This window comes from Trachypithecus francoisi, unplaced genomic scaffold (assembly GCF_009764315.1).
Source record: "Trachypithecus francoisi isolate TF-2019V2 unplaced genomic scaffold, Tfra_2.0 Contig01585, whole genome shotgun sequence".
Classification (NCBI taxonomy): domain Eukaryota; kingdom Metazoa; phylum Chordata; class Mammalia; order Primates; family Cercopithecidae; genus Trachypithecus; species Trachypithecus francoisi.
Window position 1 is genome coordinate 5,791,110 of NW_022681444.1, and position 14,712 is coordinate 5,805,821.

The following is a 14,712-nucleotide window of genomic DNA, read 5'->3' on the forward strand; positions in this document are numbered from 1 at the left end:
CCTCTAGAACTGTGAGATTATTAACCTGCATTGTTTAAGCCACTTCCCACCTACTGGCCCCCTGGTGGAGATAAAATCCCCTTAGTCAGGGTTTACAACCAGAGTCCTGGGCAGGGGAGGGCACGGTGGGAGCAGGGGGCACATCTCAAGGTCTGACTGGAGGCACGGTGCTCCCCCAGACCCACCTGAGTCCGGCTGGCATGGTAGCTCCAGGGGAGCCCTGGGGCCGGGGTGGTGCAGGTGGCTGGCAGATCCCTCCACGTCCTCCAGGAAGCCCAGGCTCTGTGGGGCCCCCTCAGTCATTCAGGTCTTTGGGGACACAGTCACAGGTTCCTGTCCTCCACGAGGGGCCCAAGAGGCTGGAGCTGTGCCACCCTGGTCCAGGCAACAAGGGGTCAGGGCAAGGAAACAGCGGTAGGGCACGTGGTGGGTCAGGGCAGCTGCAGAGCGGCTTCCCATAAACAGACTGGGACAGTGGATGTCCCTGTTCCACAGCATCCGAGCTGAGTGACCTTGGGCAAGTCACGCCCCCTCTCTGAGCCTGTGTGCTTGTCCATTACATGAGAGCAAGACGAGCCAGGGAGCGCTGTTGGAAAGTTGAATTGAAACGAGGCAGGAAATGGGATGCAGCCCGGCCTAATGGCTTCATCTCCCAGCTGCCCTTCTTCCTCCGGCATTCAGACAGTAATCCCGCCTTAATCCTCTCGGGCCTGGGATCTCAGGCACCTGCGAGGAAATCCAGAGCCACTTGAGCCGTGTGGTCTGGTGGGTCCTCCTCGCGGGGGCACTGCCCACGCAGGACTTCACTTAAAAATCAGCAGGTGTAGGAGGTGCCACTGCCGCCAAGTCCCCATTTCACAGACAAGGAAACTAAGGTTTAGAAGGGGAGGCGACTTGCCCAGGACCTAGGATGCAGCGGACTCCAACTGGCAGGCGGCACGTAGGGGAGTGAAGCTGGGGTGGGCTCTGCTGGGGCTGCCCACCAGGAACTGGGGGGAAGGCAGAGAGCTGCTGCCCACACCAGACCCTGCAAGCTGGAATCATGCCACAACCCACCCACGGGACCTTCACCAAGTTAGACGTGCCCAAGGGACGGGCACTCCTTGCCTCACCTCAGAAGGGTGGCACCTGGTCCCTGGCTGCCTCCTCGCAGCCAGGAGGCCACAGAGAGTCTGGGAAACATTGGGCAGTCCTGCGCTTGAATCCTGGGTGCCGGTGGTGTGATCTTGGGCAAGTCTTCTGCCTCTCTGGGCCTCAGTTTCCTCACTAGCAAGACAGGCACGACGCCTTCTGACAGCTCACGGGGGAGGCGACTGTTCACATAAAGGGTCAATGTGAAACAGATTCAAACCAGCTCTGTTGACACGGAAGCCCTGTTCTCACCTGGGGCTCGCCCTGTGCCGCCCTAGTCCAGATTTCACCGGTCTGAGTGCATTGGAAAGTAGGGGAAGGGTGGGAACAGGTGGGGCGGGTGTGCTGGGCCCAGCCGCCCAGGTGCGGACCTTGCTCCCTACAGCAGCAGCAGCAGCCGCAGCAGGCCACATGGCCTGGGCTGGCCAGGAGGGGGCAGCAGGGAAGGCATGATATGACAGAACCTCTATCCTGCAGATGGGTAAACTGAGGCCAGGGAGGGCCCCAGGCCTGCCCCAGTTCCCCAAAGGGCAAGATACACCTAGGTCTCCTGCTCTCAGCTCCTCCGAACACAGGGGCTGGCCAGGGAACAGCCGCAGGACACGGCTGTCTTGGTCATTTGCTATCACCCACCAGCATGGCCCCGTGGCCCAGGAGGAGCCGTTATCTCCCATGGCAGTTGTTGAGGTTGATGATTGATGGAGCGGGCCCCACCTATGCTAGACAGTACGGAGCACCCCTAACTGAACCGAAGAGCCCAGCCTCCCACCCCATCTTACAGATGAGGACACTGGCACAGACTGGAAACCCTGGGACTTCCCCAGGTCACCACATGCCCCGTCGCTGTTTCTCTTCCCTGACTACACCTGGCTTAAATCTAGGTATTAGTGTCCTGGGGCAGCTGTGACCAATAACCACACACTTGATAACTTCAAACACCACAAATGACTGGGAGCCGTGGCTCACTCCTGTAATCCCAGCACTTTGGGAGGCTAAGGCAGGCAGATCGCTTGAACCCAGGAGTTGGAGACCAGCTTGGGCAACATAGTAAGACCCCATCTCTAAAAAAAATACAAAAGTTAGCCGGTGTGGTGGCACACACCTGTGGTCCTAGCTACTTGGGAGGCTGAGGCCGGAGGATCACTTGAGCCCATGAGTTGGAGACCAGCCTCGGCAACATAGTGAGACTCTATATCTTCAAAACATTAAAAAAAAATTCTCCAGGCATGGTGGCACGTGCCCATAGTCCCAGTTATTCAGGAGGCTGAGGTGGGTGGATCACTTGAGCCTAAGAGTTCAAGGCTGCAGTGAGCCATGATCCTGCCCCTGTACTCCAGCCTGGACAACAGAGCAAGACCCTGTCTCAAAAAAAAAAAAAAAAAAAGAACAGACACACAAAAGCAAACCAGCACCCTCCCCATGAGCTCACTCTCCCCAGGGAGGAGGGAGCTTGCTGTTCTCAGGACTCTTTCCATTCTTACTTCCTGGAGTCCTTGACCTTGAGCTCTTGGAGCCAGTGGGGAACACAGCAGAGCGTGTGTTCTGAGAACAGACAGCAGACCCTACCAGCTTCATAAAAACACCCCTCTGCGTATCATCATCCAAAACACCTTCCCAGTCCTGGCCTTACCCGCCCGTGGAGGTTTACAAATGCCATTTCCCAGTCGGGATGGGGCTTGCCCAAGGGCACAGTGGGCAGTGGCCAGGTCCTGAACTCAGGTCTTCTGAAGCCATCAAGACCACAGGGAACAGTGAATGGTGGCTCACACCTGTAATCCTAGCACTTTGGGAGGCCACGGAGGAAGGATTGCTTGAGGCCAGGAATTTAAGACCAACCTGGCCAAGATAACAAGAACCTGTCTCTATTTTTTTATTATTTATTTGTTTAGAGATGAAGTATCCCTCTGTCGCCCAGGCTGGAGTACAGTGGCACAATCTCGGCTCACTGCAGCCTCCATCTTCTGGATTCAAGAGATTCTCCTGCCTCAGTCTCCCGAGTAGCTGGGATTACAGGCATGCACCACCGCACCTAGCTAATTTTTGTATTTTTAGTAGACACAGAGTTTCGCCATGTTGGCCAGGCTGCTCTCAAACTCCTGACCTCAAGTGATCCACCCGCCTCAGCCTCCCAAAGTGCTGGGATTACAGGCATGAGCCACCGCTCCTGGCCTCTATTTATTTATTTATTTATTTATTTATTTATTTATGAGATGGAGTCTTGCTCTGTTGCCCAGACTGGAGTGCAGTGGTGCAATCTCAGCTCACTGCAACCTCCCTGGCCTCTATTTTTTTTTTTTTTATTAGCCTCTATTTTTTAAAACAAAGAGAGAAAAACAGACCACAGAGGCCATGCCGTGACCTGAGGATGGCACTTATGAGGTATGGAATCCTGGCTTGGAGCCCATTCCTAAGAAGAGGCATTTCTTCTTCTTTCTCCTTCTCCTTCTTCTTCCTTCTTCTTCTTCTTCTTTTTTTTTTTTTTTTTTTGAGAGGGTCTCACTTTGTTTCTCAGGCTGGAGTGCAGTGGGGCAGTCATACCTCACTGCAGCCTCAAACTCAGGTGACCCTCCCACCTCACCCTCCTGAAGTGCCAGGCTTACAGGGATGAGCCACTGTCCCCAACCTCAAGAGGCATGTTTCTTCCTAGCCACTCATCTTCGGACCGTTACAGCTAAGCCCATTTTTATACAGATGGGCAGAGTCGCTGGGTAATGAGGGTGCCGGGAGTCATTCCTGGAATGGGCCGCGAGGTGGCAGCAGCAGGCCTTGTGTCCATCTCCTACGCGGCTTGGCGGGCTCTGGCGCCCTCTGGTGGCTATGGGAAAACACGCCAAGAGGTGTGACGGAGAAACATTGGGGAAACTGAGACAGAGTTGTTACCTCTAGGGAGAGAGGTACTCGCGGGGAGAAGTTGGGCCTAGGTGGTGTCCCGCGGTGGCCTCAGGCTGACTGGCCATTTTCCAGCCTGTCAGGTCTGGTTAGCACAGTCCTGGACCCTTTCATCAAGGTGAGCACTCGGGGGAGGAGGATGTAGGCTCCTCCTCAACTGCAGCAGCCAGGGGAAAGAGCCCTGGTCCAGGACTCAGGCCCCTGTTCCCAGCGCGGTTTAGCTGCCAACCAGATCTCCTTCTGCAAGAGGGGAAACAGAAGGAAACTTTATTCCTGTGTGTGGAGCCAGGAAAAGGGGCAATGCCTGGTGGCTGGGGCCGGATCTACACCCGGGGCCTCCTAAGTAAGACCAGGACCTCGAGGGGAGGCTGAAGGGAGGAGCCACAGCCCGCAGTCACTGGGCTGAGCAGGAGGAACATTCAAAAGGTCTGGGAGCACACGGTGGGGTCCTCGGCAGTGAGACCCTCCCCTGGCCTCCGTGTCATGGACAGAAGGTGGACGCCTTGTCATAAGCTGGCCACATCAGATGCTCTCTTTCGGGACTTTGGGACTGAGAAAGAGAGAAGTGAGTCAGTCTCCGTGTGCAGTTGGAAAGGTATCAGGTAACCCTGGGCGGGGTCTGAGGATGGCAGGAAAAGCCTGTGTGTGAAGGGAAGTGAGAGTGGGGAGCAGGAATGGAGGGATGCTGGGATGGAGGATGGAGGGTACAGGGATACAGGAATGGAGGGATGGAAAAATAGAGGGATGCAGGAATGGAGGGATGAAGAGGTGCAGGAATACTGGGGAGGAGGGATGCAGAGAACGGAGGCATGGAGGGATGCTGCGATGGAGGAATGCAGGGATGGAGGGATGGAGGACGTAAGGGTACAGGGATGGGGGATGGAGGGGTGCAGGGATGCAGGGATGGGGGATGGAGGATGTAAGGGTACAAGGATGGGGGATGGAGGGATGCAGGGATGGAGGATGGAGGAGTACAGCAAAGGAAGGGTGTGGAGATGGAGGAATGGAGGGGTGCAGGGACGGAAAGATGGAGGGGTGCAGGGATGGAGGGATGCAGGGGTACAGGGATGGAGGGGTTCAGGGATGGAGGGGTGCAGGGATGGAGGGATGGAGGAGTGCAGGGATGAAGGGGTGCAGGGATAGAGGGAGGGTCCTCCCTCAGTGCCCCATAGTGTTCCTGGCCTAGTTCCTGCCCTGCTGAGGGAGACATCCTGGGTCCCTGAAGCAAAGGCCCCTCAGGACTTTAGGCCTAGCCAATGATGTGGAAATGCTGTTCTGGACACCATGGTGGCTCTGGGTGCCCTGACACCTGCTGGCCTCTCAGAGGCGGCTGCTGTGACTCCTAAGGCCACAGATGGGCACAGCCTCAGGCCTGGCCGCCTCCTCTCCCCTGCAGCCCAAGTACCTGGAGTTAATACCCACAGAGAGCACACAGTGGGGGCTGGCTGATGGACTGTGGTGCAGCCAGGTGGCCGGGCACTATGCAGCCATGAGAACAAGCCAATGTGACATACATTGACAGGGAGACGCCCAGGATGGGGACGAGAACAGAGCCAGTGGCAGACCAATCCCGTGGGAAAAACCGAGGTCACCAGCCGCACAGCCACCTGCTTCCAAATGTCACACTGGCTGCCTCGAGCACTCACTTCTACCTTACTCAAATGTTCGCTTTTACAGGAAACTTGAGTTATTTTGTTTTTAAAATACTAATAAACAAAACTTAAAAAGTTTCCTGACTGGGCATGGGGGCTCACGCCTGTAATCCCAGCACTTCGGGAGGCTGAGGTGGGCAGTTCCCTTGAGCCCTAGAGTGCAAGGCCAGCCTGGGTAATGTGGCAAAACCCAGGATCTACAAAATATAAAAAATAAAAAATTAGCTGGACATGTTGGTGCGCACCTGTGGTTCCAGCTACTTGGAGGCTGAGGTGGGAGGATCACTTGAACCTGGGAGGTCGAGGTTGCAGTGAGCTACGATTGCGCCACTGCATCCCAGCCTGGGTGACAGAGCGAGACCCTGTCTCAAAAAACAAAAGTTTCTCAAGAGGGTATGGGGACGCTGTCCAGTCCCCCCAATCGGAAGGGCCCAGTGGGTGGAGTTGGGCTCACTGGCCTCTGGAGGGCCCCTAGCAGGCCAGCCCATCTCAGTTAAGTCAGGGAACTGGGGAGCCCCATCCTGGGTGCTCTGTGCAGAAAAGGGGGTCCCACCTGCAACCCACACTCACCCTGGAAGGCAGTCTCTATTCCCATAAAGCCTGGCCCAGCCTGGAGCTGAAGCCCAGGGCAGCCACCTGAGAGGGCTTGGTCCTGTCTGTAGAGCAGGGGTCTGAACAGCCTGGTGCGCTGGACCAGATGCCCCTGCTCTGTGCACTGGACCTGCTCCTATCACTGAACTCCCCCACAAGGCAGGGACAGACGAAGAAACTGAGGCTTGATAAGGGACCCCACTGCAGAGTCCCACTGAGGGTAGGCAGGCCCCGACCTGCACGCTGGCTGCTGGGCTCTATGGCCCGGCTGTGTGCCCTGAGTGGTATCCTGGGGACCATGGCACACAAAGTCTGCGGAACCATACCATGCCTGCCACCTGGGAAGCACCAGGCCGGTGGTTAGTTACCACCAGGGCTGGCATAGCCCAAGTCTGATGCCTCCCTTGACCGCCAGCCCCACGCAGCACTCAGTCACACAGAGCTCCATGAGATGCCTGGCGCGACAGGCGCCACAAACCTTTCCTTTATTGCAAACATGTCCCCATCCCGGGAGGCTTGGGAAGAGTGGGAACTAGGGGAACCTAGGGATGGGATTCCACTGAAAACGAACCGTCCTGCTGTCTTGTCGATGGGCCCTCACCCACAGGATGTAGCCACGAGACAGCCACTGAGGCTCTGAGAGAGGAGTGGCACAGCAGGGGGGCAGGGACACGGAGGGGTCGCCCCAGGGCAGGGGCAGGGCTGGAACTCGTCCCTAGCATCCCTGGGCCCCAGCAGGTGCCCTGTGTTAGAAGCAAGAGGGCTGGTGGGGGTGGGTGGACAAGGGGCAGAATGGTGCTGCCCCCACCAGCATCGCCAGGCACTGGCCCAGTGGCCCCAGGCCCTAGCAGCTGGCGTCTTCCGCTGCCTTTCCCGTTCTGGGCGGGGACATTCAGTGCGCTGGGGAGGCCTCAGTGATGGCCCTCTCCACCCGCAGGTACCAGGGCTGGATATGCGTGTGCTGCATCAGGTCATCGAAGGCATCCAACCCCTCCATCACGCGCAGCACGCCATACACTGCCTGGGGCATGAAACAGAAAGGTGTCACCACGGCTGGTTTGACAGGCATCCAGACCTCCTTCACTCCCTGCCAGCTGTGTGCCCAGGTCCCATCCCCTGCCCGCTTGGAGCTCGTGACCTACTCAAGGGCCAACAGCACAGGTGAGGGTTTGAACAAAGCATGTGGGGTGGCTGCAGGTCTCGCCTGCTTCACACTTGTACCCCCTTTTCTGAGCCACAGATCCCTACCAGCAAGTTTCCTTGGGATAAATGCCCTCCCCCCTTCTCAGGTCCTGAGACTGGGGAGAAGAGACCCCACCACCCAGTTTCAAGACCGAGGTCACCCAGGGGCTAGACAGTTTTAAAAATGAGCGGCCGGGCACGGTGGCTCAAGCCTGTAATCCCAGCACTTTGGGAGGCCGAGACGGGCGGATCACGAGGTCAGGAGATTGAGACCACCCTGGCAACATGGTGAAACCCCGTATCTACTAAAAAAATACAAAAAACTAGCCAGGCGAGGTGGCAGCACCTGTAGTCCCAGCTACTCGGGAAGCTGAGGCAGGAGAATTGCTTGAACCCAGGAGCCGGAGGTTGCAGTGAGCTGAGATCCGGCCACTGTACTCCAGCCTGGGCGACAGAGCGAGACTCCATCTCAAAAAAAAAAAAAAAATGAGCAGTGGGCCGGGCACGGTGGCTCACGCCTGTAGTCCCAGCACTTTGGGAGGCCGAAGTGGGTGGATCACCTGAGGTCGGAGTTCCTGGCCAACATATTGAAACCCTGTCTCTACTAAAAATGCAAAACTTAGCCAGGCATGGTGGCACAGGCCTGTAATCCCAGCTACTCGGGAGGCTGAGGCAGGAGAATTGCTTGAACCTGGGAGGTGGAGGTTGCAGTGACCTGAGATTGCACCACTGCACCACTGCACTCCATCCTGGGTGACAGCATGAGACTTGGTCTCAAAAAAAAAAAAAAGGAAAAAGGGCAGCGAAGCCAGGCCAGGGAGATGCCATCTCACTGGGTTTTGCTGGGAGAAGCCTGGAGCACCCGACCCAGCCCGCCTGGGGCTGAAGCCCACTCCAGGGAGGGCCGTGTTGACGGTGACAGGTAGAGCCCAGGCCCTGTTACCACCACCCGGGCCTCTGGATCCAGCAGGGCCTGAAGCCAACCCTTTCCCTGAACTTGTCACTTATGTGAACCAAGGCGGTTCCTGGTCATCGGTTTCTCTCCTGGAGACATTTCGAGGCGAGTTTCTGTCCGTGATGGCAGAGAGAGGCAGGCTCCTCTGGCAAGATGCAGGCACTGCCCGGGCTTTCCCTTACAAACCTCCCCCACTCTGAGGACAGAACCCTTGGTCCAGGCACCACCTGCCACCACCACACTCACCAAATCGGCGAGATTCGGTTTCTGGCCCCCCATGAAGGGCCGGTCCTTGCCCACAGCAGCCACCCACTTGTCGGCAGCCTCGTAGAGGTCCTCGCGCACGTTGTCCTGGAGGCGGTGCCTGGGCGGGGAAGGGAAAAGCCCCTCAGGAGAGCCCCCACTCCCAGCCCAGCAGGGAAGAGGGGTCTCCTCTGGGGAGAGGGGGAGGCATGGAAACCAGGGCAACACCCCAGGTGACAGCATCACTTCTGCAGACGCCTCGGGGAACATCTGTCCCAGACGGGGAGGCTGTGGCAAGGGCAAGAGACCAGGCCAGGGAGAAAGCCACAGAGACGGTGCCAGTCAGGCCCCAGGCTTCCGGCTTCAAGGCCGGCCCTGCTGCCCCCAGGGAGGTGAGCAGGAGCTCTCGGTCCAAGTCCCAGCTTGGCCAAGGGACCCGTAATCCATAATGCTCTCCCAGCTGCCCAGGCCTCAGCCTCCCGCTGGTCTCCTGAGGGGTGTGATGGGATCACCACTGCTCGTGGCACCACAGGCTCAGGGACAGCAGGCCCCGGTTGTGCACACATACTTGCCTGCTCTTGAGTCGCTTGCTGATGAGGTACATGGCCGCTGCACCCATGTACTTGGCCACAGCACCCTCCACGGCTCCGAACTTGCCCTCGCGGACAATGTAGTCAAAGGACGCCAGAGCCTCGGTGGGTGTGCGGTACACGTTGGGGGAGATCAGGTGCACCAGCCAGTCGTCTGCCCACTGCCGCCACTTCATCTCCTCCCTGCGGGCATGGGAGGGACTTCCTAAGCCAGGACCTGGGCTGTGTTGGGAGCAGGCTGCATTCTCTAGGACATACCCACTGCACGGGTGGGAAGCTGAAGCCTGAGCAGGAAGGTCTTTTTTTTTTTTTTTGAGACAAAGTCTCGCTCTGTCACCCAGGCTGGAGTGCAATGGCACAATCTCAGCTCACTGCATCCTCCGCCTCCTGGGTTCAAGTGATTCTCCTGCCTCAGCCTCCCTAGTAGCTAGGATTACAGGTGTGCACCTCCACACCTACCTAATTTTTGTATTTTTAGTAGAGATGGGGTTTTGCCATGTTGGCCAGGCTGGTCTTGGACTCCTGACCTCAGGTGATCTGCCTGTCTCGGCCTCCGAACATGCTGGGATTACAGGAGTGAGCCAGCACGTGCGGCCACAGAAAGGTCTCTACTGAAATCCAGCATGGCCCGGCCCCGGCCCCACTGGTCTCCCACGCTGCTCCCTGCTCACACCATCTTGCTCATCTTGGTCCTACTCTACAGAAGACCCCTGAGGTCACCACCTTCCCCCGCCAGCCCCAGCCCCAGCCCCACTCACGTCCTGGCCTCCTTCCCGCCATACACTTGCTGGGCCTCCTTCTCGTTTAGCATGAGCCAGTACTTATTGCCGAACTCGGTCACCTCCTTGCCCTGGTCGTTCACAGCTTTCATGGCTGGGTAGTAGGTGATGATCTCTTCCAGGGGCTGCCTTCGGAGAGAGCCACAGTCTCATCCCAACTCCTTTCCCCTCCTGTCCCCTGTGGCCGACCCACCCAGCTGCCCTAGCCTCGAGAGTGGAGCCAGGACCAATAAACAAAGGCTCTCCGCACTCCTGCAGTAAGAGGGATTTGGAGGACAGGCCAGGGCTACTTCCCCGAGAGAGAGCTGTGGAGAGAACAAAGTGGAGGGCTTGGAGGAAGACGGCCACGGGCTGCTCTGAAAATCTTTCTTTTTTTTGAGACGGAGTCTTGCTCTGTCACCCAGGCTGGAGTGCAGTGGCACGATCCTGGCTCACTGCAACCTCTGCCTCCCGGGTTCCAGTGATTCTCCTGCCTCAGCCTCCTGAGTAGCTGGGGCTACAGGCACTCGCCACTATGCCTGGCTAATTTTTGTATTTTCAGTAGAGACGGGGTTTTGCCGTGTTGGCCAGGCTGGTCTGGAACTCCTGACCTCAGGTGATCTGCCTGTGTTGGCCTCCCAAAGCTCTGGGATTACGGTGTGAGCCACTGCGTACTCTGGAAATCTAAGCAGCAGCTCCACCTGCTCCCACAAGGGAACTCAGGCGAGGCCTCCCCGGAGGAAGAAGCCACCAAAAGCAACCGCGGCCTGGTCTCCGAGGGGCTCCTTACCCCGACACCAGGTAGGTCTTGAGGGCGCTGATGATGACAGAGGAGTCATTCAGTTGTTGCTGGAAGGAAAACGGTGGTTTAAACAGAGATTACAATCCAGCCACTGGGAGTCCCCAGGGGCTCCTTAACACCACCACCTCTGGGCATTGTTTATCCATTCCTGAGGACATGCCCAGAGTCCTCCCCACCCTGCCCTCAGGGCACCCATCCTAATGGGGGGGAAGGTGTGGGAAAGCCGTGGGGTCTAAGCCCCAGCCCACTCACCCATCTGGCCTCCCAGGTAGAGGGGCAGGGTGGGTTCTGGAAGCTACATACTAGACCCCAAGCACTGTGTCAGGCATTTCATATCTGCTGTCCCTGTAAGCCAGAATATGGCCCCTTGTTGACTTATGAAGCAAGCAAGCCCAGAGAGGACAAGTGACTTGCCCCAAGTCACACAACTAGTGAGTGGGTGAATCACACCTCAAACCCAGATCGCTCATTTCAGAATCTACGTTGTTCAGCAGTGGTGTTCTGCCTCTCTGAGACCCAAGAGGTGTTTGGTTTTGGTAGGGAAGGAAAGAGCCTACATTTATTGAGCATCTACTCTATGCAGCTACTTCCCCCATAGTCCTTAGAGGCACAAAGATCCCAAGTTCCTTCCCAAGCTGCAGAGCCGGGCCAGGCGAGGGGGTGCTCCAGGACAATCCAGGATAGGAGGAAGGATGCATGGGGTTCCCTGGGGCTCACCGAGCTTTCTCCTTCCTGGGCCACCAGGATGGGCACCTTTCTGTAGGAGGAGAACTTGATCTCAGCCCTGCGCACAGGGTTCACCTCCACCACCTGGTAGGGCAGGGCGTGGAAGTCGAGGAAGGCTCGGACCTTGCTGCAGAAAGGACACGTCTTGTACTGGTACAGGGTCAGCTGCAGGCGGCTGGACAGGGAGAGCTGTGGGCAGCAGATGGAAGGGGCTACTAGACCTGGCACCCCAGTTACAGGCCCTGCTCCCAAGCAAGCATGTTTTCCAGAGGAGTCTTCTGAGATAACGCTAGAACATCGGGACGAGGAACTAGGGACGGGAGGGAATGGTAGGGGAAGGGAGGCACTGGACGGCAGCCCTGGTTTAAGCCCCTGGCCAGCACGGTCCCCAGGCAGGAATCCCACCCTTTGCTGTGAGGTTGTGTAGGAGGAATCTTCCAGTCTCTGTCCCATACTGGACAGACCCCTCTTTTCTCGCTCCAGTCCCAAGGGGACACCAGACAGCCCCAGGGTATACAGCCTGCTCCCACAGACACAGAACAACTGTTTCAACTTGGCTTTGCCCACTCCCACTCCTCTAACCCCAGGGACCTCTGGGGGCCAGAGCTGGCTACCACCCAGGCTGGTGTTTACCAGTGGGGTCTACCTCCAATCTCTTTCTTGTTTTTTTCTCTGGAGACAGGATCTCACTCTGCCATCCAAGCTGGAGTGCAGTAGCTTGATCACAGCTCACTGCAGCCTTGAACTCCTGGGTTCATGCAATCCTCCAGCCCCAGTCTATCTCACATATCCGAGGGGGAGGGTGGTATCTGGGCTGTGGCCAGGAAAGCCCCCAGGGGAGCCTGCTGCACCTTCATGCCGGAAAGCCGCAATCATAGACTACCTCCCTGTGTTCAGAGGAGAAGCTGGACCGTGGGGACACGAAGGGAGACACAGGGTACTCCATGCCCCTTTCACCTACCTCTGTTCCCTCTGGTCCAGCAAAAAAGCATCTGTGGGCGGGGGATGGGGGGTCAAGCAGAGAAGAGTTGGAAGGTGTGGGGTAAGTATAAAGTGTCGCAAGGCAGCTGGGCCACCACTTGGTAGGGGGAGACCTTCCTGCCTCTTCCTGTTTCAGCCTGGAATCTAAGACATCTGTTCCATAAAAGTACCACCACTACTACTACTAAATAAATACATAGCCTTAGGATTTGGGGGCAGTGGGGAGAGAGGATGACGAACGCTTAGAAAGTGAAAAAGGCTTTCCCTTTCCTGTGATCTCCCATCTCTTAGTCGAAAAAGTCTCCTTAAAACACGGTAGAGGCTGGGCTCCGTGGCTCACACCGTAATCCGAGCACTTTGGGAGCCCGAGGTGGGTGGCTCCTTTGAGATCAGGAGTTGGAGACCAGCTTGGCCAACATGATGAGACCCCGTCTCTACTAAAAATACAAAAATTAGCCGGGCGTGGTGGCAGGCGCCTGTAATCCCAGCTACTGGGGAGGCTGAGGCAGGAGAATCGCTTGAACCCAAGAGGCGGAGGTTGCGGTGAACCGAGATAGTGCCATTGCACTCCAGGGAGGGCAACAGAGCACTCCGTCTCAAAAAAAAAAAAAAAAAAAGTCTTCTTAAAACATGGTAGAGGCTGGGGCTCAGTGGCTCCCACCTGTAATCCCAGCACTTTCAGAGGCCAAGGTGGGCGGATCGCTTGAGACCGACCAGCCTGGGCAACATGGTGAAACCCTGTCTCTACAAAAAAAAAAAAAAAAAATTAGCAGGGCGCAGTGGGGTGAGCCTATAGTCCCAGCTACTCCGGAGGCTGAGGCAGGAGGATCCCTTGAACCCGGGAGGCGGAGGCTGCAGCGAGCCGCAATCGCACCACTGCACTCCAGTCTGGGCGATATTGAGAGACCCTGTCTCAAAATAAATAAACCAAACCAAAAAACACAGTAGAAGAACGATTTTATAAGAACTCGAACAATTCCAGGTAGTAGGCATCAGGAGTGCCCCTATTTTACAGAAGAGAACACTGAGGGTTCGGAGACTTCAGACCAAGTCACTCACCCAAGGTCACAAGCAGGCAGAGGCAACTCCTGACCCCACGGGTTCCCAGGAGTCCCGAGTTCGGCGCTGATCAGCATCCCCATCCCCGGCCGGACCAGGCCTTACCTGCACGGCTGAGCGCTCCGCGTGGAGGTCCTGGGCGCGCAGGTGCCACCGCGCCGTGTGGTACAGCCCCAGGGCTCCCCCCAGGGCCAGCGCCGCTGCCCCCAGGAGCCGCGGGCTCCCCTTACGAGCGGCAGCCACTGGGCCCTGGCTGCCCGCCGCCCCTGCGAAGCCAGCCCGGCTCTGCGTGGGGAGCAGCGGCTGGGGGCGGCCGCCCAGCCTCCAGGTCAAGGCGCACCCGCCCCGCCACAGCGCCCGCACCACCCGCGTAGCCGGGGCCATGTTCGCTCTGCCGGCGCCGCGGGCGGGCGTGCGAAACGAAGACGCCGAGGCGCCTGCGCTGCTTAAAGGGCCAGGACTCTGGCGCCCTGCGGGTTGCCTGGGGTGACGGCGACGCTAAGGGGACTCTCAGCGCTCTCGTGACTGGGCGTGTGCCCCGCGCCCAGGTTCGAAACACCCTCCAGAGCCGCAGAGGCACGCTCGGGAACGTTTGCAGACCGCTCTATGCTTCCGCCTCCAAAGGTCCCGGGGTGGTGACACGGCCGACTGCCGAGGGGCGACCGCCTGCTTGCCCCGCTTGACCGCCTAAGGGGCGGCGTGGCCGTCTGTAATACGTGCTTGGGCACTTGTCCTGCAAGCGCCCATTCGAAACAAATCGAGCCCTTCGAGACGACAGGGGCTGCGGCTTCCGGCTACCGAAGACCCCAGAAACGACCCGGCCCCAGTTCCGCGGCGATGCTGCTGTTGTGTCTGCCTTCCCGCCTCATTGTCCGCTTCCTACTGTGACCCGAACCATAAAATTTTCCTGAGCCCGAGGGGGCCTCGGAAACCACGTGTTTCTGATTTCGCCCACGCGGAGCGGCCGGCCGGCAGACCCCGAGGTTTCCAAGGACAGGATGGCAAAGTGGGGTGTCAGGCTGCCTGGTCCCGCCGCTGGTGTTCGCCCGCGCTAGTTGAAGCCCGAAGCCTCCACCGCATAGGCGTCTCCGCGGACAGCCCCGGGATGGCCCCGCCCGGGACCAGGGAGAGGGGCGGGACTCGTGAAGGGGGC

General features: G+C 58.0%; 1 protein-coding gene across 1 annotated transcript; it reads right to left on the reverse strand.

Moving 5' to 3' along the window:
- Nucleotides 1-6,706: 6,706 nt before the first annotated feature.
- Nucleotides 6,707-14,696, reverse strand: PTGES2 (prostaglandin E synthase 2). Its single transcript, XM_033192121.1, has 7 exons — nt 13,665-14,696; nt 11,511-11,708; nt 10,782-10,840; nt 9,992-10,141; nt 9,216-9,416; nt 8,647-8,764; nt 6,707-7,284 (listed from the first exon to the last, which is right to left on the reverse strand). Exons 1-7 carry the CDS (start codon nt 13,941-13,943, stop codon nt 7,156-7,158), a joined length of 1,134 nt encoding a protein of 377 aa, XP_033048012.1. The 5' UTR covers nt 13,944-14,696; the 3' UTR covers nt 6,707-7,155.
- Between the last annotated feature and the right edge of the window lie 16 nt (nt 14,697-14,712).